Genomic DNA, 20,454 nt, shown 5'->3' on the forward strand with positions numbered 1-20,454 from the left:
GTTCAGAAGAGGGCTTTGGTGCGTTTTATTAAAATAAGCTTTTACAGTGTTCTGGCCCCTGGCTCTCTATGCCTCCAGGACGGAGCTGATGGGGAGGGAGGGGCGAAGGACCCCCATCGAGGGTGAAAGCCCCCTTCCCGCGTTTTCCCAGGTGCAGCCTCTGCTTCTAGGGTGGGCAGGGCAGGCGGTTCTGGGACATTCCAGGAGCAGCGTCCACAGCAGACCTACGTGTCCTCCACACAGGGAACCAGCCTGAGGGTGGGGACCTCAACCCTGGACATGAGAAGGTGGATGACCACAGGATCAAACCCATCATTTGGGCCTGCTGGGAACTGGTGGCCCAGTGGAAACCCAGCCTGGGCCGGGAACTTGACCGTGGCTCTTTCCAAGGTTTCCTCAGAGCCAGAGTTATCAAGTCAATACTGCGCCCCCAGAGTGGGATCTGGGCCCACCCACCACCCACGTGGCACACGAGGCCTGGTCTCCTCCCGCGAGAAGGGCACAGGGACACCTGTGGTTCCTAGAGGAGAAGGGTCGAGCCCAGGATACCAACCCAGAAAACAAGACCCCTGGTCCAGACCACCCTCACCTGGCAAGGGCTGCAATCCCACCCTGTCCTAGGTCCCCCCTGGGATTCCTGTGCTGGGACACAGACACAGGGACAGTGATGTCCTGTGCCACGAGTTGGGGGGGGCTGGGCACACTCCCTCTACTCCTCTCCCAGCAGAGGCGCGAATGAGGCCAACATGTGAGAGAGCCCTCCCTGGATGGACACGGAGGGCTGTGGTCACTGCCCAAAACTGGTTGTGCCCGGGGTGCTCACAGCTCATTGTGGAGAGGCCGGCACTGGGGTGAGAGCCTCTCCTCCAGGACTGCGTTGGGTGCGCACACCCAGGGGTCGTGGGTCTCCCACTGCCACTTGGCCAGCTGGGTCCGGAGCAGGTCCAGCACCTGGGCGTAGCGCGGGTCACTGGCCAGGTTCTGGGTCTCGTGGGGGTCCTGGCTGAGGTCGTAGAGCTCCCAGCGCGCCCGGTAGTAGAACTGGTGCAGGTCCTTGTACCAGCCCGTGGGCTGGCCGGCGGTGGTGCGGTTCAGGAGGTCCTGGAAGGTGGGCGAGACGTAGAGGTCCTGGTCCACTGGGAAGGGCATCCTGAAGTGCAGGTTGTGCACGAGGCGGAGGGCCCCCCGCTGCACGGAGCGCATGGGGTAGAACATGGTGGCCTCGTGCAGGCTCTGGCTGCCGAAGACGGTGGTCCACAGGGGCTCCGCCTCCAGCGCTGGCAGGAGAGACCGGCCAGTGAGCTGGACAGTCTTCGAGCCGAAGATGGCGTAGCGGGGGTAGGGGATGGAGAACCAGTCCAGGACCGTGGGCGTCAGATCTGCAAAGGAGGCAGGGTCAGCACCCGGCCATGCGAGGTGCCAGGTCCCCTCCCCCCAAAGCCTGAGTCCAAGCCACTCGGAGAGCTGGCAGCCACCTCACACATGATGTAACCAACAGGGAGGGGATCCTGGGCCCGACACCTGTCCCTGCTGCCTGCTCCCTGGGCACGCCTCTAATGATGACACTCAGGGTCCTTCTAAAACCCTTCGGACCAGTGAGGAAGCCCCTACTGGGCTCAACTGTTCTGGGCCGTGGCCACAGTGTTCCCCACCTGTACTTTGGGACCAAAGGGAGACGTGTGTGGGCCCCAAGCTGCAGGGCTCAAGTGTGCTGCTGCCCTGACCTCAAAGCGGGGTCCCTGGGGCCGCGGCATCAGGATCTCCCAGGGCCATGTCAGAGATGCAAATCCCCAGGCCCCACCTCCGATCTACTGGGTCAGGCACTCTGGGTGAGCCTCACTGTAGAACGGGGGTCCTTTCCTCACCCAGGTAGTGTGGGAACCACATAAGGTAGTGGGTGCAGAGCAGTCTGGACGTGGTGGTGCCACTATTTGCATCAGCTGCCCCCCTTCCCCGTGAGCTGCAGAGCCATACCTAGGAGGCTCACGTAGGCCTCGCTGACCTGGCCCCAGCGTTGTGGGTGCTCTGGGGACGACACCAGCAAGGGCTCCGCAGTGCCCGGCCAGTACAGATTGGTCCTGCCATTGGGGAAGGGGATCCCGTTGTCGGAGGTGAAGATCACCAGGGTGTCGTTCAGGACGCCGGCTGCCCGCAGCTCCTGGAGCACCAGCCCTATCCCTGCAGGGCGGGGAGGGGGGACAGCTCAGCTGCAGGCAGACGGGAGATGCCGGAATAGGCCGAACACGTGCTCTCACACGCTCCTTCATCCGGCCGCTGGACACGCACTGTCCTTCCCACCAGCCTGGGCCTCTAGCCCAACACTGCGCCCAGCGCCCTGTCCTTGCAGGGCCTCCACCCGAGCCCTCCCTTCCCCTCCGGGGACGCCGGCCGTCCCCCAGCACATCCATGTCGCCCCGCACAGCTGCTGGCTGCCATATGCTGGCTTCTGTGTCTTCTGGAACCTCATGTCTTCCCTGTGAGACTGGTGGGACAGTCCTGGGCAGGGGCCAGAGACAAGTGTTCCTCTACACCCCCTCCCAGGTCACTGTGAACTAAGGGCCCCGGCAGGGAGGTGATGAAGGTACCAACCTCCAGCAGTGGGTGAAGGTGGTCCCCCCAAATGTACGTCTACCCGGAACCTGTGGATGTGATCTTATTTGGAAAGAGGGTTTTGAGTGATGTAATTGTCATCAATGTTAAGATGAGATCATCCAGAAGTACCCAGCTGGGCCCTGAATCCCATGACAAGTGATAAGAGGGGAGACACAGAGGAGACACAGAGGGGGCCACGTGGCCATAGTGGCAGAGCCCGAGCGATGCAGCCACGAGCCCAGGAAGCCTGGGCCCCCAGAAGCGGGAAGAGGCGAGGAAGGAATCTCCCTGGAGGGAGCAGGGCCCTGCCGACCCCGTGACTTCAGACTCCTGGCCAAGCCGTGGCACACCCGCCGCCAGGGCCCCGGACCCACCTTGGTCCATCCGGCCGATGGTGGTGTACTGAGCGGCCAGGTCAGCCCGGGCTGCCGGGGTGTCGGGGACGAAGTAAGGCACCTGAGGGCAGGCGGGCGGAGAGTCAAAGTTAGAGGCTGGAGGGACGGGTATCCAGCCCTCGAATTGGGGCAGAAAGTGGACGTGCTGGTGTCCGCCCAGGGCCTGAAATCCCTCCCCCTCCTGTGACTGGATTAGCCCCCAAATCCACCATTCTGGAGACGTCCTTACACGTCTCTCTGCAGGCCCCACAGATGGGGACCTGGGCCCAGTGAGTCCAAGGGTCACTTCTGCTAAGTCACACACTTGGGGCCGGGGCTGGGAGCTCACGGGAGGCGCTCTCCCACCTGTACGTCCTGTGGGGCGTAGATCTGTGGGGTCCAGTCAGGGATCCGCCCCATGCCGCTTTCCCCATTGCCGAACTTCTCACAGAAGGTCCCGTACTGGGGCTGGGAGTGGCCGCAGCGGTGAGGGTCGTGGAAGGCCACGTACAGGAAGAAAGGCCTGCACAGGGAGGGGCGCGAGTGCTGAGGCCTGGCTTTCGACCCTGGGGGGGCCCATCCTTCAGGAAGGAACACCCCCCTCGGCTTTGCCTACTCTCCCTGACTGAGTCTCCTGGACTCCTCACTGCCTCAGTTTCCCCATGTCCCCTCTTCCTCTGACCCGATTAACCTGAGTGTCTGGAACCTTCTCCCTGACCCCCACGCCACTGTCCGGGGAATCTCAAAGATTCTGGGGTGTGCGTCCTGTGTTAACTGGCCACCGGAGGGAGGGTAAGGGGGCAGGGACCCTCCCCGCACCTGCTGTCCCCTGTCTGCAGGAACTTCCGGACCAGCAGCTTAATTCTGGTGATGTTCCGCCCCACCTGGAGAACGGAGTCGTTCTCCTCCGTGTGCGCGAAGTCGAAGGGGAACACGGTCTCCGGCCCCACGTGTTTCTTCCCGATGATGCCTGGAGACCAGAGAGGCCTGTCCCGAGCCCCTTCCAAGGTCTCCTACACCCCTTGCTCCCTCCCCTGCCCCCAGCTCTGCACCCTGCACCCTGCCATGGCCTCCACGGAGGCAGCCCAGACCCTTATTCTCACAGACCCAGCCAGGAGGCCCAGATGCCTGGGGACCGGTGCTCAGAGTGGGCGACACAGGGCTGAGGGGGGCTCAGACAGGGCCCACCCCTCCGGGGCCTGTGGCGGGAAGCCCCTCACCTGTGCGGACGGCGGCTCCGTGTAGCAGCAGCGGCAGGCTCCGCACCCCGTCAAAGGAGCTGAAGTGGTGGACGCCCTGGTGCAGGCCGTACATCCCGTTCTGATGCTGCGGGCAGGGACGCGTGAGCCAGGGCGGGCCCCAACCACTCACTCGGGGGGCCTGCCCCTGCTCTCCCCAGTCTCACCACCCCGCCCCCACGGCCGGCTTCGCCTTCGGGTGGCCAGCACCCTCTCACGCCTCCCCCACGACAGGTCCCTCCCTGGGGCTGCAGCAGGAAATAGGAGGCGGGAGGAGGCACCCCCAAAACAGGGGTGGCTTTCACTATCTCCTCTTTGCTCCTCTGCTTTGCAACTCTTCTCTCACGAGCACACGTGGAGGGACGCGAGACGGCTGCAGAGCTCTTTCTAGTAACCGGCTGTTTAATAACGTAGCAGAGGTCACGGAACGTGATAAAACCTCTAACCAGAAAGACGTCCGCTGATAGGGACCAGCTCCCTCCTCACCGCTGCCCGGCCCACAGCTGCCTGGGAACCTTTCGGGAGGGGTCTGTGCTCCGGCCACAGGCCCCCAACCTACGGAGGCTCCTACTCGCAGGCTCAGCCTCTCGGGGTGGCACAGGGCACACCTGCTCACCACACGCTAACGCCATGGGGGCCGTGGGGCGAGCACATCTCGGTGAGGCCGGGGGTAGCGGGGGCGCACGCGACCAGGGGCGGGCTCCCCTCCACCAGGTCGGGGACCCTCACCTGGGGCAGGCCAGTGAGGAGGCTGGCGCGGCTGGGAGAGCAGCTGCTGACCGAGGTGAAGGCGTTGCGGAAGACCAGGCTGCGACGGGCCAGGGCGTCCAGGTGGGGGGTGGCGATGGCGCTGTTGTTGTAGGCGCCACTCTCAAAGCCCCCGTCATCCGCTGAGGACCGTGGGAGACACAGAGGACACGGGGGGCAGGGTAAAGCAGGGGCCAGGAGTGGGAGGGCAGCAGGCCTGGGGCCTGGAGGGGCAAGGCTACCAGGCCCGCTACCAGGCCTGTGTGGAAAGCGGGTGGGCACGTCCGCAGGCAGGGCACTAGGTGGGCGTGCACCCAGGTGGGCTCGTTCGCAGGCAGGCCCGAAGGGGCTGCGTGGGGCCGGCAGGTTCTCCAGCGGTGTCCCCGGGGGGGCTGGGGAGCTGACGGGAGCCCCTCAGCGGAGAGCCGGTCATGGGGCAAGTAGCTGAAGGGCGCGGCCACAGACCACAGGGTTAATCAGAGTGGCCCGGGCAGAGCGCCAGACCTCAAGAGGGAAAGAACGGGGTTGCCTCGTGACAGGGGAAGTCTCGGAGCAGCAGGGCGCTGGAGGACCCGAGTTTCCGCGGCCGGGGACGGGGGCGAGCAGGGATGACCCTCAGAGCTCTGGGGCCTGAAACGCCGCCGGGGAGGAGGCGAGAGCCCAGGACACGCCCGCCCGCCTCTGGGCACTCGGGCACCGGCCCCTCCTCGGGGACCCGCGGACCCCGAGGTCAGGGCTCCGGGCCGGGCGGGGTGCAGGGTCAGGGCCGGCGGCAGCGGTGGGGTGCTGGGCGCGGGGCGCCCGCCTCCCTCTCCAGGCGCCGACCGCGAGGGGTGCGGGCAGCGGAGGGCGTCGGGCGGCCGGGCCAACACTGGCCGCCGGGGGGCGAGCGCGCGCCGCTGGGGCGACCCGGCGGGGCGGGGGCCACTCACCGAGGATCAGCAGCACGTGGCGGGGGCGCCCGGGGCGCGCGCGGCACAGCCCCAGGGCGAGCAGCAGCGCCCAGCAGACCGGCCCCGGGGCGCGCATGGCGGCCACTCCCGCCGGCCGGCACCCTCGGGCCCCGCCCGCCCGCGGGCACGTGACGCCAGGCCCCGCCCCCCCGGTCACGGGGCGCGCGGCCCCGCCCAGGACGCCCGCTCCCCGCGCCCGCTCCCCGCGCGGTTCTGCGGACCCGCTGCGGCGACGCGGGGAGACCCGGAGCTGCGGCCCCGGTGAGGCCCCGGCGGGTGGGGTGCGCGAGGGGGCCGGGGGCGGGCCGGGGTCGCGGGGCGCAGCCGGCGCGGCGGGCGGCGCGGGGCCCGAGGGTGCGGGCGCCTGGCGCGGGGACCCCCAGCTCCCCGCCCACGGCGTCCCTTCCCGGGGCCCTGCAGCCTTCGGTCCTCCTGGGGACCGCCCGCCGGTGTGGGGTCCCCGTCGGTAGACGTCAGGGTCGGGGTTTGGGGGGGTGCAGGGGTCGGGGGGGCGGGTCCTGCCCAGAGCAGCCCCGCGGGCCGGGGAGCGGGGCGGCCCCGCAGGGCGCTGCGCACTTGGAATTAGCGGAGGGGCCGCTGGCGCTTCTCCAGAACCCACCGGAGCCCTGGGGCCCCTCTGGGGGTGCGAATGCCACAGGTGGGGGTCGGGGCCAATGCCACAGGTGGGGGTCGGGCCGCGCGCAGCCTCGGAAGGGCGACCCCCCCACCCGCGCCGCAGTCTGTCTGGTGGGTGGAGCCCCCGAGGTGCGCACTAGGAAAACCCGGGGCCGCGGGGCCTCCAGGGCCCCACCGCAGCCCGCCAGCCAGGAGAGGGTGCCCGGGGCACCCCGCCCTCGGCGCACCGCTCCCAGGTGGAGCCCCTGGGGAGGAGTGAAAACGGGAAACATTCTCCCGGGAGCAGGGCCCTGGGGTGTAATTAATCAGCGTTTCGGAGCCGCTGTCCTGGGCTTAGAGGGGGCACCTGCGGGGGCGGGCGGGGGCGGTGAGCAGGGAGGGGAGGATGGGACCCCAGGGGGGCCCCCATAGGGGGAGGCGCCCTTTGCAGGGCTTCCTCTGAGACCAGCCAGGTGGTGGGATGTAACCCGCCCACTAACACCCCCGGGGGCGGGGACGCGCGCCCTGTCCCTGACGCTCCCGAGACCCTGCGCTGTTGCGGGTTCTCCAAAACCCGCGCCCTGACGGCTGGTCTGCGCCCCCCAGCCCCGCAGGCATGGCCTCCTCTGTGAGGGCGATGGGGCACCTCCCGCCCTGGCCCCCAGGCCTGGCGCCCATGGCCTGCTGCTCCCGGGCCGCCCTGCGCAAGTGGCTGCCCATCCTGGCCTGGCTGCCCCACTACTCCGTGCACTGGCTGAAGATGGACTTCATCGCTGGGCTCTCGGTGGCGCTCACGGTCATCCCTCAGGCGCTGGCCTACGCCGAGGTGGCTGGACTCCCTCCCCAGGTGAGGCCTCTCCCCGCTGCCCCCCGCCGCCCCCCGCACCCCTCCACACCGCGGCCTGCCCAGAAGCCCAGTAGAGGTGCATAGTATCACCTCCGGGCGAGGGGGACACCCCGGGCTCTGCCCCACGGGACCCAGAGGCCCTGGTTTACATCCAGAGCCCGGGGCTGCCTTTGGGCAGATGGGCCCCGGGACTGCTGCGGTCACGCTGCCCCCAGGCCCCGAGCTGGTGCTGGGGTGGCTGGGGTCCCGAGACGCTCGCGGAAGGGCGGTTCCTCAGACCCAGACGTCAACACAGGCTTTTGTGGCATCGAAGGCAGGTGGATCGAGGTCCCTAATCATTGCAGGTCGGACCCATGGGTCAGAGAGGGTGAGCAGCCCTGGCCAGTTTGGCTCAGTGGTTAGAGCGTCAGCCCTCGGACTGAAGGGTCCCGGGTTCAGTTCCAGCCAGGGGCATGTACCTCGGTTGCTGGCTCGATCCCCGGCCTGGCTGGGGCACGTGCAGGAGGCAGCCAATCAATGATGTTTCTCTCTCTCTACTCTCTGTGAAAAGCAGTGGGAAAAACACCCTTGGGTGAGGGTTGAAGGTGAGTGGTGTCCCTGCCTGTGTGCCCTGAGTCCACAGGTCCCTGTGCTCAGACGGCGACACCAGGGACCCCGCAAGCGTGCCTCCTGGATGCTCACTGCTCTGTCTCCCCAACAGTACGGCCTCTACTCTGCGTTCATGGGGTGCTTCGTGTATTTATTCCTGGGCACCTCCCGGGATGTGACTCTGGGTCCCACGGCCATCATGTCCCTCCTGGTCTCCACCTACACCTTCCACGAGCCTGCCTACGCCGTGCTGCTGGCCTTCCTGTCGGGCTGCATTCAGTTAGCCATGAGGTTCCTGGGCCTGGGTAAGGCTCTGGGCCTGCCTTCCGTGGGGGGGGGGGGGGGGGGGGGGCGGGCCTGCAGTTCTGCTCTTCCCGGGGAACTGGGCACCTGCCTCCTGGAGATGTCCTGCCCTCAACGTTCTCTTTGCATTTCAAGGGCTGTCCCTGTGAGGGTGGGGTGGGGGTGCCCTCAGCCCCCAGCGCCATCCTGTTCTGCTTAGGAGCCAGGACCCTTGGAGCAGGGCCCAGCACCTCAGACCCTAGCCTCCCCTCCCTGCCCTCCAAACCAGACTCAGCCCCAGTCCCACCTACAGCCCCTCTCCCAGCCCACGTCCACCCGTGTCCTCCGGGACCAGCACAGTGTCCCTCTTGGCCCACCCACCAGGGTTCCTGCTGGACTTCATTTCCTGCCCCGTTATCAAAGGGTTCACCTCGGCTGCTGCCGTCACCATTGGCTTCGGGCAGATCAAGGTGAGCCTCCGAGTGGCGGACGCAGCCTCTGGCCAGTGGTGGTGGGGTCTGCCTGTTGGGGGCAGGGTGCTCAGTGATGGATGTGGGTATGAACCAGTTACAGCAGGGCCTGCGAGGCCGAGCTGGGCCCGACCCCTGACTAGGGCACCGGGTGACTTGCTTTGAGATTGTCCAGAGTGATTTCCCCCGGAAATGAAAATAAGTTCCAAAGGTGTGTCATTGACCCCCAAATGTTGTGAAACGTCCTTTCACCTGCGGATGACTTTGACCCATCTTGGGGGACTTAGGGAATGGGCAGGTGGTCCCCGGGAAGGGCCCCTGTGTTTGGGGAAGGCCGTCTAATCAGAGCCCCTGTGTCCGGACAGAACCTGCTGGGACTACAGCACATCCCCAGACAGTTTATCCTGCAGGTGGACCACATCTTCCGCAGCCTCGGAGAGACCAGGTATCCTGTGGGCTGTCCCCTGCCTCCCACAGGGAAGCTCTTCCAGACCCTGCTTCTGGCCCCACCCCTTCCACTCCCAGGCCGGGCTTCTTCCACCCTCTGGGGACTTGCTCAAACGGGTCCCCAGGGCAGCACTGTCAGCGTCGCCCCGGAGTCGGCCGCCCAGGCATGCTGACTCAGTCAGGAGCTCCTGGAGGGGTGAGGGGTCAGGGGTCTGCTCTGGGCAGCCTGAGGGCCGGTTGGCGTGACCCTGTGCAGAGCTGTCTCGGGTGGTAGCCGTGGGAAGAGACCGCGTCATAGGGGAGAACAAGGCAGCCTCTCAGAAGGTTCACGGTTCAGTGCGGGAGAGAACAGGGCACGAGGCAGGCAGATGCCCACAGGTGCCGGTGCTGGAGGGACGGGGCAGGGAGAGCAGTGCTGAGGCCCGGAGGGAGCAGGGACCTGTGACCATCTCCTCCCTTTCGGATCTGCTGAGGCTCCCGGGGGCTGGCCGCACTGTGACCCGGGACATGCAGCTGGTGGGAGTCGGAAATGGAAACTGACCTGCCCGGCCGGCGTGGCTCAGCGGTTGGGCATCAACCAGGAGGTCATGGTTCGATTCCCAGTCAGGACACATGCCCGGGTTGGGGGCTCGATCCTCAGCAAAGGGCGTGCAGGAGGCAGCCGATCAGTGACTTTATGTCATCATTGATGTTTCTGTTTCCCTTCCTCTTTGAAATCAATACAAAAAACCGCACATACATATTTTAAAAAGAGAAAGAAGTGGAGCCTGACCGGAGGGGGAACAACACAGGCTGTCGGAAGGGAACCTTCTAGGACAGGCCTGTGGAGCCCAGAGAACCACACGACTGGGAACGTGAGCGTGGGGCCCCGCTGCCGTGGTGGTCGGACCTGTGTACTTACTGAGTTTTGGGGGAAAAAATTGAAATAGAACAGGGGTGCAGATTTCTTAAGAAAAAGCCAAAAGAGCGAGTGAGAGAAAGCTTTCCCACAGAAGCGTCGCCTGTAGGCCAGAGGGCGTGTGCCACTGGCCAGGCTAGGCGGTGACGGTGACCGGCGTCTGTCCGCAGGGTGGGCGACCTCGCGATGGGGCTCATCTCCTTGCTGCTGCTGCTGTTGCTGAAGCTGCTGCGCCACCACATGCCCCCCATCCACCCCGAGATGCCCCTCAGTGCACGACTCAGCCACGGGCTGGTGTGGACAGCCACCACAGGTGAGGGCCTTCTGCCTGAGGCCCCGCTCCCACCGCTGTGCTGCGCGACCTGGACAAGCTCCTGGGGGTGCCCCGGGAACTTGTGGGAAATGCAGATTCTCAGGCCCTGACTCGGAACCTACTTCTGCTCTGCTCCTGCACAGAACTGTCCTGGGACATGTGGTCTCAGAGCAGGTCTCAGCTGTGCTGTGGGCTGGGCGGTCAGTGGTGACCTGTAGAGGACATGGGTACTGGCCCTGGGTGGGCCTGTGGGCTTCCCCCTCTGCTCCCTGCTTTGCATCTTCCACGTGTCTGGGTTCGTGGTACCGTGGGGGGGTTTCAATCCGCACCATTTCCCAGGGTGGAGGGTAAGGGGCCGTGGCTGGGGCGGGGTCCTCTGCTCCTTACCGGGAGGAGCCAGGTGTCACCCCAGGTCTCTCCACCTGTCCCAGCTCGCAACGCCCTGGTGGTCTTCTTTGCCGCCGTGATGGCGTACTCCTTCGAACTGAGTGGGTACCAGCCTTTCCTTCTAACTGGGAAGATAGTCAAGGGCCTCCCTCCAGTGCAGACCCCGCCCTTCTCACTGACCACTGCCAACGGGACAGTCTCCTTCACTGATATGGTCCAGGTGGGTGGCCATGGACGGAGCCAGGCCTGAGCTGCGGTGTCCTCTCGGCCTGGGCCTGTCTCCCTGATGCGTCCGCTTGGTGGCGGGGAGCTCCGACCTCAGCTGGGACTGCTGAGTCCTCGGGGAGGGGTGTCTCTGGGCACAGGAACCGGCAGGAAAGAATTCCAGCTTGGGTCCAGCCTCAGGGGACCCCAGGTTTATTTTTCCACCTTGAGCCCAGGGGTCTTCCTGCCACTGTGCACCCTGGCAAAGCTGGAGTTTTCTGTGTCCCCTCGTACGAGCGGGAGAGGCCGCCTCGAGTGTGGGAGCTCCCAGCCCGCAGACGGACCACACGCGCCTGGTCCACCGGGTGCGGGGGGGCCGGCGTCTGCCTTGGCTTTTAGGACCTGAGGGAGGGCAACCGGCTTCAAAGCAACACGGGAAGTTTCCTAAGTAGTGAACAAGATGAGTGAAAGTATAAGACGTAGATTCCAAGTTCCCCCCAAATCCCCCCCCTCAAAAAAGGTAACCGGAAAAAGGAAAGATGGGAGCCAGACATGTTACAAACTGTTATTTGGTGCGACTCTGGGCGTGGGAAGGGGAAGCCTTCAGAACGGACGTTCGCGAGGAGTCCTTCCCTCCCCCAAGGGTCACCCACTGCCCCTCTCTCCCCTCTCAGGACATGGGGGCCGGGCTGGCCGTGGTGCCCCTCATGGGCCTCCTGGAGAGCATCGCCGTGGCCAAGTCCTTTGGTAAGATGCCTGCTTTTGCCTCCTGATGCTCGCAGACAAACCCGCGTACACCTGCGTGTATGTGTGGGTCTTACGTGCGTTTTCACGCTTGTTCACAAAACTGAGTCACGCGGGGGGGAGCTTGTAGCTTGTTTTTTCATTTCATGGGCGTTTTCCTAGTGAGGTCATTTATCCAGTGGCTGCGTCTTCATCGCCCCTTCTCTTTAGCGTCTCAGAGTAATTACCGCGTCGACGCCAACCAGGAGCTGCTGTCCATCGGTGAGACCCCCGTTTCGCTCTCACGCGGCCTGGGCGGGGCCGATGGTAGGGATGGTCACCCTGAGGGGCAGGGAGCAGAGGTGGCCCGGGGGGCCCTGTGGCAGTTTTAGCATCGATCCGTCCTCAGACCCCCGCGAGGCTCGGTGGACCTGTTCCAAGTAGGGAGCCGGCACCTGGCGCCTGTGCTCATGGAAACCCCCTGCGCGCCTGCTGAGCCCGGGCCCTGAGGCCTGCGGCCTGTTTTATGCCAGGGAGTGCCTAGGGCGGTGCTCCTCGGGCTCAGGCTGCTGGAGAATGTGGCCGGGCAGACACTCGTGAGCTTCTGATTGGAGGGCATCCCACCTCCGGGCTGGGCAGGTGGGTGGGGGAGCCTCCGGCGGCCCTGGGCTGCCTGGCGGTGCAGGGGCCTGTGCCAGGCGTCACACTGTGTTTTCTTTTGTTTTCATGCCTCTGGCCTCCGTGGTGGTTCATTTTGAGACCGTGGCATGAATTTTAAATTCGGTCACCACAACTGCTTTTAATTTCTTGGGTGCCAGGCCTTCCTGCCTTTCCTTCCTACCCCTCACAAGGGGGGCACGGCTGGGTTCCTTCCAAAGGGGGCCCACCAGGCACTTCCACAGGACACCTTCATGGCAGCGGTTGGGACCCCAGCAAAGGGCGTGGAGCCAGTGCTGCTCTCTGAGCTCCCGGTGAACAGGGTTTTGCCTAGTTGGTCGGTGGAATCGGGGTGGCCCGGGAGTCGCTCACCCCAGACAGAGAAAGCCTGCGACTTCCCCGTGCGCCTGCCAGGAAAAGCTCCAGAGCATCTCCCTCGCGTTTCTACAAACGACACCAGATCCTCTCCTGAGGATACCGCGTGTCAGGGCACAAGGAGCCCTGGTCCAGACGTGGGCCAGCGAGCTTGGGTCTTAGGTCCCCGCCAGGCCCAGGCGTGGGGTCTGTCCAGCGTGGGTTAGTCGGCGCCGCCAGCCGTGACCAGCAGTGACCAGCCGTGACCAGCCCCTCCACGTGGAGTCGGGCGGACGGCAGCCACTGGGGCCCCGTCTGTGAGCACTCGCCTTGCTCCCCGCCTCCCCCCTGGGAGGTGGGGCCCTCTCCCCCTCTCCCTCTCTCGCTCTCCAGCGGGAGGAAGGCGGTTTAACTCCCGCAGGCTGAAAGGCAAGCGCCCACCTCGGGGAGCTTGGTGTCTTCCTCTTTCCCAGCGAGCGCTAGGAATGGGACGTCCCCTGGGGTTCCTCGGGCCTCTTATCTTCCTGTTTCCTTCTGGTTTACCTGCCCCCCGCCACCTCCCATCTGGCTTTCCCCCGTTTTGTGCCCCTTCCCTCCCAGATAAACCTCGGCCCCATTCTGTTTCCAGGCCTCACCAACGTCCTGGGCTCCCTCTTTTCTTCCTTCCCGGTCACCGGCAGCTTTGGACGGTGAGTCCCGGCCTTCTGTTCTCTGTTACTCTGGGGGGGGGGGTCCTGGCCCTGGCCAGAGGGCCCTGTCCGGCTCCCAGATCAGCTTCCCCGGCTGTGCGAACGGTGACAAGGCTTCCCACGGACACGCGCAGACGGGCTTTACCTCGAGGAAGACAGTTGGCACGAGGTCGGGGTTGGGGTAGTTGAGGCGCGTACGAGGCGGGCTTGTAGGGTTGTTGGGGTCACGTCACGGTTCCCTCGTGGTCCTCGTGGCCAAGGGCCGGCTCGGCAGAGAGCTCCTGGCATTCGGGTGAGTGCGGCTCTCCAAACAGGCCACGGCCAGGTTGGGAAGGAGGCAGAATTCCCGTCCAGGCCTCTCCCCGGAGGAGCCCCCCTGGGGTTTGGTGTCCTCTCTGAAGGTTCTGCTCACACAGATGTACACACGCGTGTGTGTGTCCGCGTACGTGACAAATGTGTGGGTTAAGTGGGATCCCCTCAGGTGACAGCTCCATCAGCATCTTTCCGTAAAGGCAAGCACCCAGCATCCTTCCCAAGGGCCCCCTGGGACCCCTCGTCGGGGGTGTTACTTGCCGGATCCGCCGTAACAAAGGGCCACCATCGGCGGCTTCAACCACGGACGCTCATTTCCTCACTGGGGGCCGGGAGCTGGGAGCAGGGCAGCTTCGGCTTCTCCGGAGGCCTCGCTCCTTGGCCGGCAGGCGGAGCCTTCTTGCTGTGTCCCCCACGTGGTCGCCCCTCTGTGTCCATCCTGGTGTGTCTGTGTCCTGGTTTCCTCTCCTTAGAAGGGCCGTCAGAGTGGACGAGGGCCTCTCTTACGTGCTCACTGCCCCCACAGGCCCTCTGAGGGCACAGCCACACCTGAAGCGCCATTGTCCTCCTAAGCCATGGGGATGCCCAGTGGTCCCGCTCTGGTCCCCCTGTCCCCGGAGACCAGCTGCCTCTTTGACCGACACCTCCCTGCTCTGACGGCCACTCACAGGTCTGTGTTGCCTTCCAGGACGGCCGTGAACGCCCAGTCGGGGGCATGTACCCCAGCAGGGGGCCTGCTGACAGGTGAGCACCCCCACAAGGTGCCCCGGATGCCCAGGGCAGTGACGCGGGAGAGGGGGGAGATCGCGGTGCAGTCGGCTCCTTGCTCGCTGGTGGGCGTTGGGTGGCAGGGCCCCGGTCAGCGGTGTCCCCGCCCCGCAGGAGTCCTGGTGTTGCTGTCGCTGGACTACCTGACGGCTCCCTTCTACTACATCCCGAAGGCCGCGCTGGCGGCTGTCATCATCATGGCCGTGGCCCCGCTGTTCGACGCCCAGATCGTGCGCACGCTCTGGCGCGTGAAGAGTATGTGGTTCCCCGTCTGTCCACGCGAGGCCCCGATGGTCCCCCAGCACCTGCTCAGCACCTCAGTGGCTGGTGGTAGCTGGAGGTTCCTGTAGTTCTGGGAGGGTCACAAGGGGCCGAGGGCCAGGCTCCTCCTCCAGGTCCTCGGGCCTCCGGGAGCGTCTTAAACCAGCTCTGTGGGGGACAGGCTGGGTGCCCCCCGCCTGTCCTCTCCCCGCTCCCCTCTGCACCTGCACCGGCACCTGCTGGGGGAGGATGGTCATCAGGGACGAGCAGCGGGATCCCGAGGAGCAGCCGAACCAGCGGTTCCTTTAATGTACCGAGTGTTCGTTGCTCCGGGCAGTTAAGGGGTTTGTGCAGCTCATGTGGTTTCTGGTCGGTACCCCGCCCCCGGAGTTACCGCGTGAGGAACCTGACCAGATTGTGTGCCTGTGGTGTCCCAGGACCCCTCGTGTGTCCCGTGTCCCGTCTCTGAGCAGCCCTGAGGCCCAGGCAGGGCGGGGGCCTGTGTGGGGTTGAGTCTGGGACTGACCCCACCCTGCCCGCTGTGCCCCAGGCCACCTGCAGCTCCAAGAAGCCACGAGCCTCGGCTGAGGCGTCCCATGTGGTCTGGGGGGGGTCATGTGGTCTCCTGGCCCCTCCCCAGGCCTGTCCCTGTCTCCAGGTCCCTTCCTCCGCCTCCCAAAGAGCGGGGCCTTGGGCCCCGCAGGCAGGTCTCAGCTGCCCCTCAGCCGCACCCCACCTCTCAGGGTGCTGCCCCCCTCAGCCGCCCCCTCTCCCCAGGGCTGGACCTGCTGCCTCTGAGTGTGACCTTCCTGTTCTGCTTCTGGGAGGTGCAGTACGGCATCTTGGCTGGGACCCTGGTGTCCCTGCTGATCCTCCTGTACTCCGTGGCCAGACCCGAGATCCAGGTACCGGCTCCCTGGCCTCCCCGCGGGGGACCTGCTGCCTCGGGCCCGAGGGGGAAGCCAGCCCTGGGCAGGACCCCTTGGCTCTGCGTTTCAAGGTCTAGGTGTGGTTGTGGCCCGAGGTGCTGCCAAGTGACCTGTCAGCTAGTGGGCTGGGCTCACCTGCCGAGCTGTCCCCTGCGTGGGGGGCGGTGGGTGGGGAAAGGGCTCCTGCTGGCTCTGCAGCCCATTTCCCCAGCCTGGCACAGCTGCCCCCTCCGACGTGCCCCCAGGCCTCACGGGCTCCCCCGCCTGTCTCCAGGTGTCAGAGCAGCCGGTGCTGGTGGTGCAGCCGGTCAGCGGCCTGCACTTTCCCGCCACCGAGGCCCTCCGGGAGGTGCTGGTGAGCTGGGCCCTGGAAGGTATGTGGGCCAGGATGGGGTTGGCTGCAGTCACCCCCGAGCGCCCCCCTGCCCCGTCTGTACCCAGCCTGCTCCCAGGACCCCGAGGCCCTGCCCTCGGCTGTCGGGGAGGAGCTCGCCCACTAGAGCGCAGGAGCCTGGGGTGTCTCAGCGGCGTCCCTGGCCGGGCCCGCCCCTCGCATTCCCGGCCCCCAGCAGCGTGGTGTCTCCCCAGCACCTGCACCTGGGGACCTGCTTCTCCTGAGAGTCGGTGTTTTGGGGGAAGAGGGGCTGGTTCTCCCTCTGAGGGAAGCTGCGGCTGTCGTAGTGGGTCCCCTGGCCCTCCCGCTGGGGACGGAGCCCTGTGGCCTCGCTGAGCGGCACGGGCCTGTCCCCGCAGCGTCCCCGCCGTGCTGTGCGATCCTGGAGTGCAGCCGCGTCTGCAGCGTGGACTACACCGTGGTGCTGGGGCTCAGGGAGCTCCTGGACGACTTCCGCCGGCAGGGCGTCACCCTCGTCTTCGCCGGCCTGCAGGTGGGCGTCCCCAAACAGCTGGCACCTGTCTCTCAAACCAGCCCGTGAGGCCAGTCCTGTCACCATCCCTGTGTTGAGAGGAGGGTGCTGAGGCTGAGAGAAGCCGAGTAACCTGCCTGAGGTTACACAGCAAGGATGCAGGCCCCGCGTCGAACTCTCGGCGCCTGGCTGTAGAGCTTTCTTGTGACAGTTACATTCTGTGTCCTGTTTGCAGGGCACTTGTCTCTGTGTCCTTTGGAGAGAAACTTATTTAAGAACATTTCTCGTAACACTATTCCCCCGGGGCACAGTCTTCTCTCCATGTCCCTGATTGGGGGAAAGTGGTGTCTACCCAGGGACTGTGTTAGAGACCATAGCTCGGCCTGTGGGGAGCCGGGGGTGCCTGCCACATGGGCCACAGCAGAGGCGTCCCTGCCTGGCGCTGGCATCTACCCTTCCCTTTGTCTGCCCGCAGGGGCCTGTTCTCCGCATCCTGGTGTCCGCTGACCTGAAGGGCCTCCAGCACTTCCCCACCCTGGAGGAGGCAGGTGGGTACAGGCCAGTGGCTGGAAAGAGCCAGGACAGCCTGCGCGCCCACACTGGGGGGTCGGGATGGCGGACAGCTCCGGGAGACAGGAGGGTTGGACGCTGGAGTCTGATTGTGGGGCCAGGACCTTTGGCGCCGGGGTTTTATTTTTCGGGGTGTATGTCTTATGTTGAGGCCCAGTTTGCGTTTGGTGAGATGCACAGATCTTAAACGTGAGTTTGGGATCCCGCAGGGCGTCCACCAAGCGGGATGTAGGCAATTCCATCCATCCAGAACGGCCCCCGTCCCTCTCCTGTGGCCCCCGCGGGGGAGCCACTGCCCTGCTTCTTCACCACAGTCGGCCCTGCCTCTGCTAGAGCGTCATGGAAACGGGGGTGTAGGGCTTTCTCTGGGTCCGGCTCCTTCAGCTTAATGTGGCGCCTGAGATTCGCCCGTGTTGTTGCTGGAAGGAGCAGCCCGGACGCCCCTCCACGGGGGTGGGTGACAGACGGGCGCAGCCACCAGTCAGAAAGGATCACTGTGGTACAGGAAGGGATGCGGGGATGATGGGCATGGGTGCCACCTGGGGACCCTGAAATGCAGCCTTTAGCCCCACTCTGCGCTGACCCAGCCTCACTTCACTTGCTTAGCGCTTAAAAATGTTGTGTTTCCTACAGAGAGATACCTGAGTCAGGAACCGGGGACCCAGCCCTACCACTTCAGCGACGACTCTGTCCCAGAGCTCAAGGTCGCCCTGTTACAGGCCTAACGGGCCACCGGGGGCGGCTGACATTTGGAGAGAGTGGCAGAAGGTTCCTGTCGCTGTGAGGCAGGATGCTGCACTGGCAGGAGGGTCTCGGGGAGCCGGAGCCCGTGACCCGGGAGGAAGGAGCACACGGGCCTAGAGACTCGCAGGTGGGCCTCCCCGGCTTCCTTTGGGGTGATGGAAGCATTGCCTCCCCACCATCTAGGGGAGAGTGGTTTGGAGAGAGCTGGTTAGAAAGGCCCTGGGTGACAGGGAGGAGTGGGGGTGTCGGCCTGCTTCAGGCGGAGTCCTCGCAGCCCTGCACCGTCGGGGATGGTGGGGAAGGGTGGGGCCGCATCTCCCGGCGGGTGCTGGTCTCGAAGACGGTGTCTGTGCTGTCCTGGGAGGAACACGTTGTACTGAACAACCTCGTGTCTGCTAAAGATAATTTTGTGTTTTTTAAATTAAAAAAAAAGTAATAGCTTTGGTGTTTTTGTAAAAATCATAAATGCTTATTGTAAAAACTGCAGGAAACCACCCCTGGTTCATGTGGGTGAGCACTCCGGTCCCCCGGGCCCCCGCCCCCAGCCCCCTGCATGCGGGTGCGTGTTCAGTCTCGCGTCCTCGGGGCCCCGTCCTGGTGGTGCTCTAAGCTTCGTTCCCACGCAGCCACTACTGTGAGTTATTTGTTGTGGTAATAAATCGGGAAGACGTGGTTTTCCGTGGCCACCTGGAACCGTGTGCCGTGGTTTACTTAGTGGGCCCCTGCGCGTGGACTGTTGCCGGGTCAGCCTGTAAGGGCAGGTTTTAAACTCAACCCGATCCTTGGAGGGACACCCTTGTGCGAGTCACACCGGGACAGCCGTGCTCCTGGGCTTTCTTTGAGAAAACTCACTGCGCACACCGCCAAGGCGCCACAGCGTCCGTGGTCCCTTCACGTGGCACAGATTAGAGGGGGAAGTTAACGAGCCGGGAGTGGCCTGGTGTGTAGTTGGCACTGAATAAGCAGTCCCTGCTGCTAGGGACGGACCGGCTCTCACTCTCTCTTGTCCGCTGTTGTCACCTCGCTGTCGGGGAACTGAGTGCCCGATGCACCTGGGGCCGATGTAATTGAAGTTCAGATGGCGTCACACTGGATCAGGGTGGGTCCTAAACCCAACTTCTGGTGTCCTTCTGAGCAGGGAGAGCACTGTGCTGGGAGCCACGGGGGTTGCTCAGCGACGTCCCTCCCCGCCCGACCCGCCCGTCCCGTCTCCCTAAATAAGCAGGACGGTTGTTTCCCGTCAGGGCTGTTCTTCTTCACGGGCCTGCAGCCCCAGGTGGCTGCCCCCATCCCACCCCCACTGTTCTCACCTGGGATTGTCTGGAACAGTTTTCACCCCGTGGGACCAACCGATCAGGACCCGCAGTCGAGAACATCCAGGCCGAGAAATCGGCCTCCCGCAGCCAAGCCTGCCCTGCCCGAGCCGCACTCAGAGCCCACGGTGAGTGACCTCGCTGCAGAGTCCGACTCCGGCCCCTCGGAGACCGGCGATGGAACTCGGGAGGCTGGTGAGCAGATGCCATCAAAGCTGCAACTACAGGCCCCTGTTGTTCTGTGTGGGTTTCACTGACGTGGCTCCGAATAAATGAGGCTTTCTGTGCTGCCCGCCTGGCCACACAAGCCCTGCTTTGAGCCGGCCGGATGCCGGGCTCTGGCCAGGGCCCCTTGTTCTCGGCTTCCCACCACACTTCCCTGCCCTGCGAAGTGCCTCTCTGCTGGCCCCGCACTATGGCAGGACCATGTCCCTAAAGGTGACCCCAGGATTTTCTTTTTTTTTTTTAACCCTCGAGGATATTTTTCCATTGCTTTTTCAGAGAGTGGGAGGGAGAGAGAGGGAAACATCGATGTGAAAGAGAGACATCGATTGGTTGCCTCCCCTACCAGGGCCAGAATCAAGCCTGCAACCCAGGTACCTGTCCTTGGCCGGAATTGAACCTGGGACCCTTCAGTCCATGGGCCAATGCTCTAACCACTGAGCTGAACCAGCCAGAGCGACCCCAGGGTTTTCCAGATACGCAGGGGAGCGGCCAGCCGGGGCCCAAAAATCCATTCTGCAAATACTGACAGTTGCAGTGACACGATCGAGGACATTTCAGATGAGCCAACATCCGTAGGACCAGGCGGGGTTCAGCGGGGGGCTGGTGGCTACATCCAGGGCTCCTGTGCTGACGTCCTGCCGCTGAGCCCAGGGTAGTGACTGGCGGACTTTCCCGGAAGATCCTGCGGGAGGAGCGGCCCTTTTCGGGCACCGGGCCAAGACGAGGTGGTGTCCAGGCTCAAGCCCGCAGAGTCCACACCACCGTCTTTTTAGGGACAGAGCTGGAGGTGGCACCACCTGGAGCCTTCCTCAGGTCTCCTCCTCATCCCACGACCCCTCCTCTGCCGGGCCGGCTCTGTCTGTCCCGGCTCCTCCCCACAGAGCCAACCACGCCTGCCATAGTCCTTGTGTTTTGCTATTTTCTAATTACATCCGATCATTTATATGTTACTTATGTCACACTTTTTTTTTAGATTTAAAACACCACATGCCCGGCCGGTGTGGCTCAGTGGTTGAGTGTTCAGCTAGGAACCGGGAGGTCACACGGTTCGATTCCGGGTCCGGGCACCTGCCCGGGTTGTGGGCTCG

At 64.6% G+C, this 20,454-nt stretch overlaps 3 protein-coding genes across 3 annotated transcripts in view; 2 read left to right on the top strand and 1 right to left on the bottom strand.

The window, feature by feature from the left end:
• The window catches only part of CARD14 (caspase recruitment domain family member 14), a 25,126-nt gene extending 24,715 nt beyond the window's left edge, over positions 1-411 (top strand). The window contains exon 24 of the mRNA XM_087826398.1: positions 244-411. The gene's annotated coding sequence lies outside the window, so the exon portion shown is untranslated. The remainder of the gene's footprint in view (positions 1-243) is intronic.
• On the bottom strand, positions 2-5,980 carry SGSH (N-sulfoglucosamine sulfohydrolase). The gene is made up of 8 exons (XM_087826399.1): positions 5,884-5,980; positions 4,934-5,094; positions 4,187-4,292; positions 3,786-3,936; positions 3,333-3,489; positions 2,967-3,048; positions 1,975-2,178; positions 2-1,379 (listed from the first exon to the last, which is right to left on the bottom strand). Exons 1-8 carry the CDS (start codon positions 5,978-5,980, stop codon positions 820-822), a joined length of 1,518 nt encoding a protein of 505 aa, XP_087682525.1. The 3' UTR covers positions 2-819.
• Positions 5,981-7,135: 1,155 nt separating this feature from the next.
• On the top strand, positions 7,136-18,268 carry SLC26A11 (solute carrier family 26 member 11). Its single transcript, XM_016206314.2, has 16 exons — positions 7,136-7,366; positions 8,067-8,259; positions 8,621-8,706; positions 9,072-9,151; positions 10,222-10,364; positions 10,796-10,971; positions 11,630-11,702; positions 11,910-11,960; positions 13,318-13,378; positions 14,379-14,434; positions 14,573-14,713; positions 15,497-15,624; positions 15,923-16,022; positions 16,402-16,535; positions 16,990-17,062; positions 17,718-18,268. The coding sequence occupies exons 1-16, from the start codon at positions 7,136-7,138 to the stop codon at positions 17,807-17,809; spliced, it is 1,818 nt and encodes a 605-aa protein (XP_016061800.2). The 3' UTR covers positions 17,810-18,268.
• The last annotated feature ends 2,186 nt before the right edge of the window (positions 18,269-20,454 follow it).

Source organism: Miniopterus natalensis, chromosome 17 (genome assembly GCF_054644295.1).
Source record: "Miniopterus natalensis isolate mMinNat1 chromosome 17, mMinNat1.hap1, whole genome shotgun sequence".
Classification (NCBI taxonomy): domain Eukaryota; kingdom Metazoa; phylum Chordata; class Mammalia; order Chiroptera; family Miniopteridae; genus Miniopterus; species Miniopterus natalensis.

Coding starts and splice junctions, on each gene's coding strand:
- SGSH (XM_087826399.1), bottom strand. CDS start 5,980: ATGCGCGCCCCGGGGCCGGTCTGCTGGGCGCTGCTGCTCGCCCTGGGG. Junction 4,293..4,933: donor TCCTCACTGGCCTGCCCCAG/GTGAGGGTCCCC, acceptor CCCTGCCCGCAG/CATCAGAACGGGATGTACGG. Junction 3,937..4,186: donor CGGAGCCGCCGTCCGCACAG/GTGAGGGGCTTC, acceptor TCTGGTCTCCAG/GCATCATCGGGAAGAAACAC.
- SLC26A11 (XM_016206314.2), top strand. CDS start 7,136: ATGGCCTCCTCTGTGAGGGCGATGGGGCACCTCCCGCCCTGGCCCCCA. Junction 11,703..11,909: donor CGCCGTGGCCAAGTCCTTTG/GTAAGATGCCTG, acceptor CCTTCTCTTTAG/CGTCTCAGAGTAATTACCGC. Junction 14,714..15,496: donor CACGCTCTGGCGCGTGAAGA/GTATGTGGTTCC, acceptor CCCTCTCCCCAG/GGCTGGACCTGCTGCCTCTG.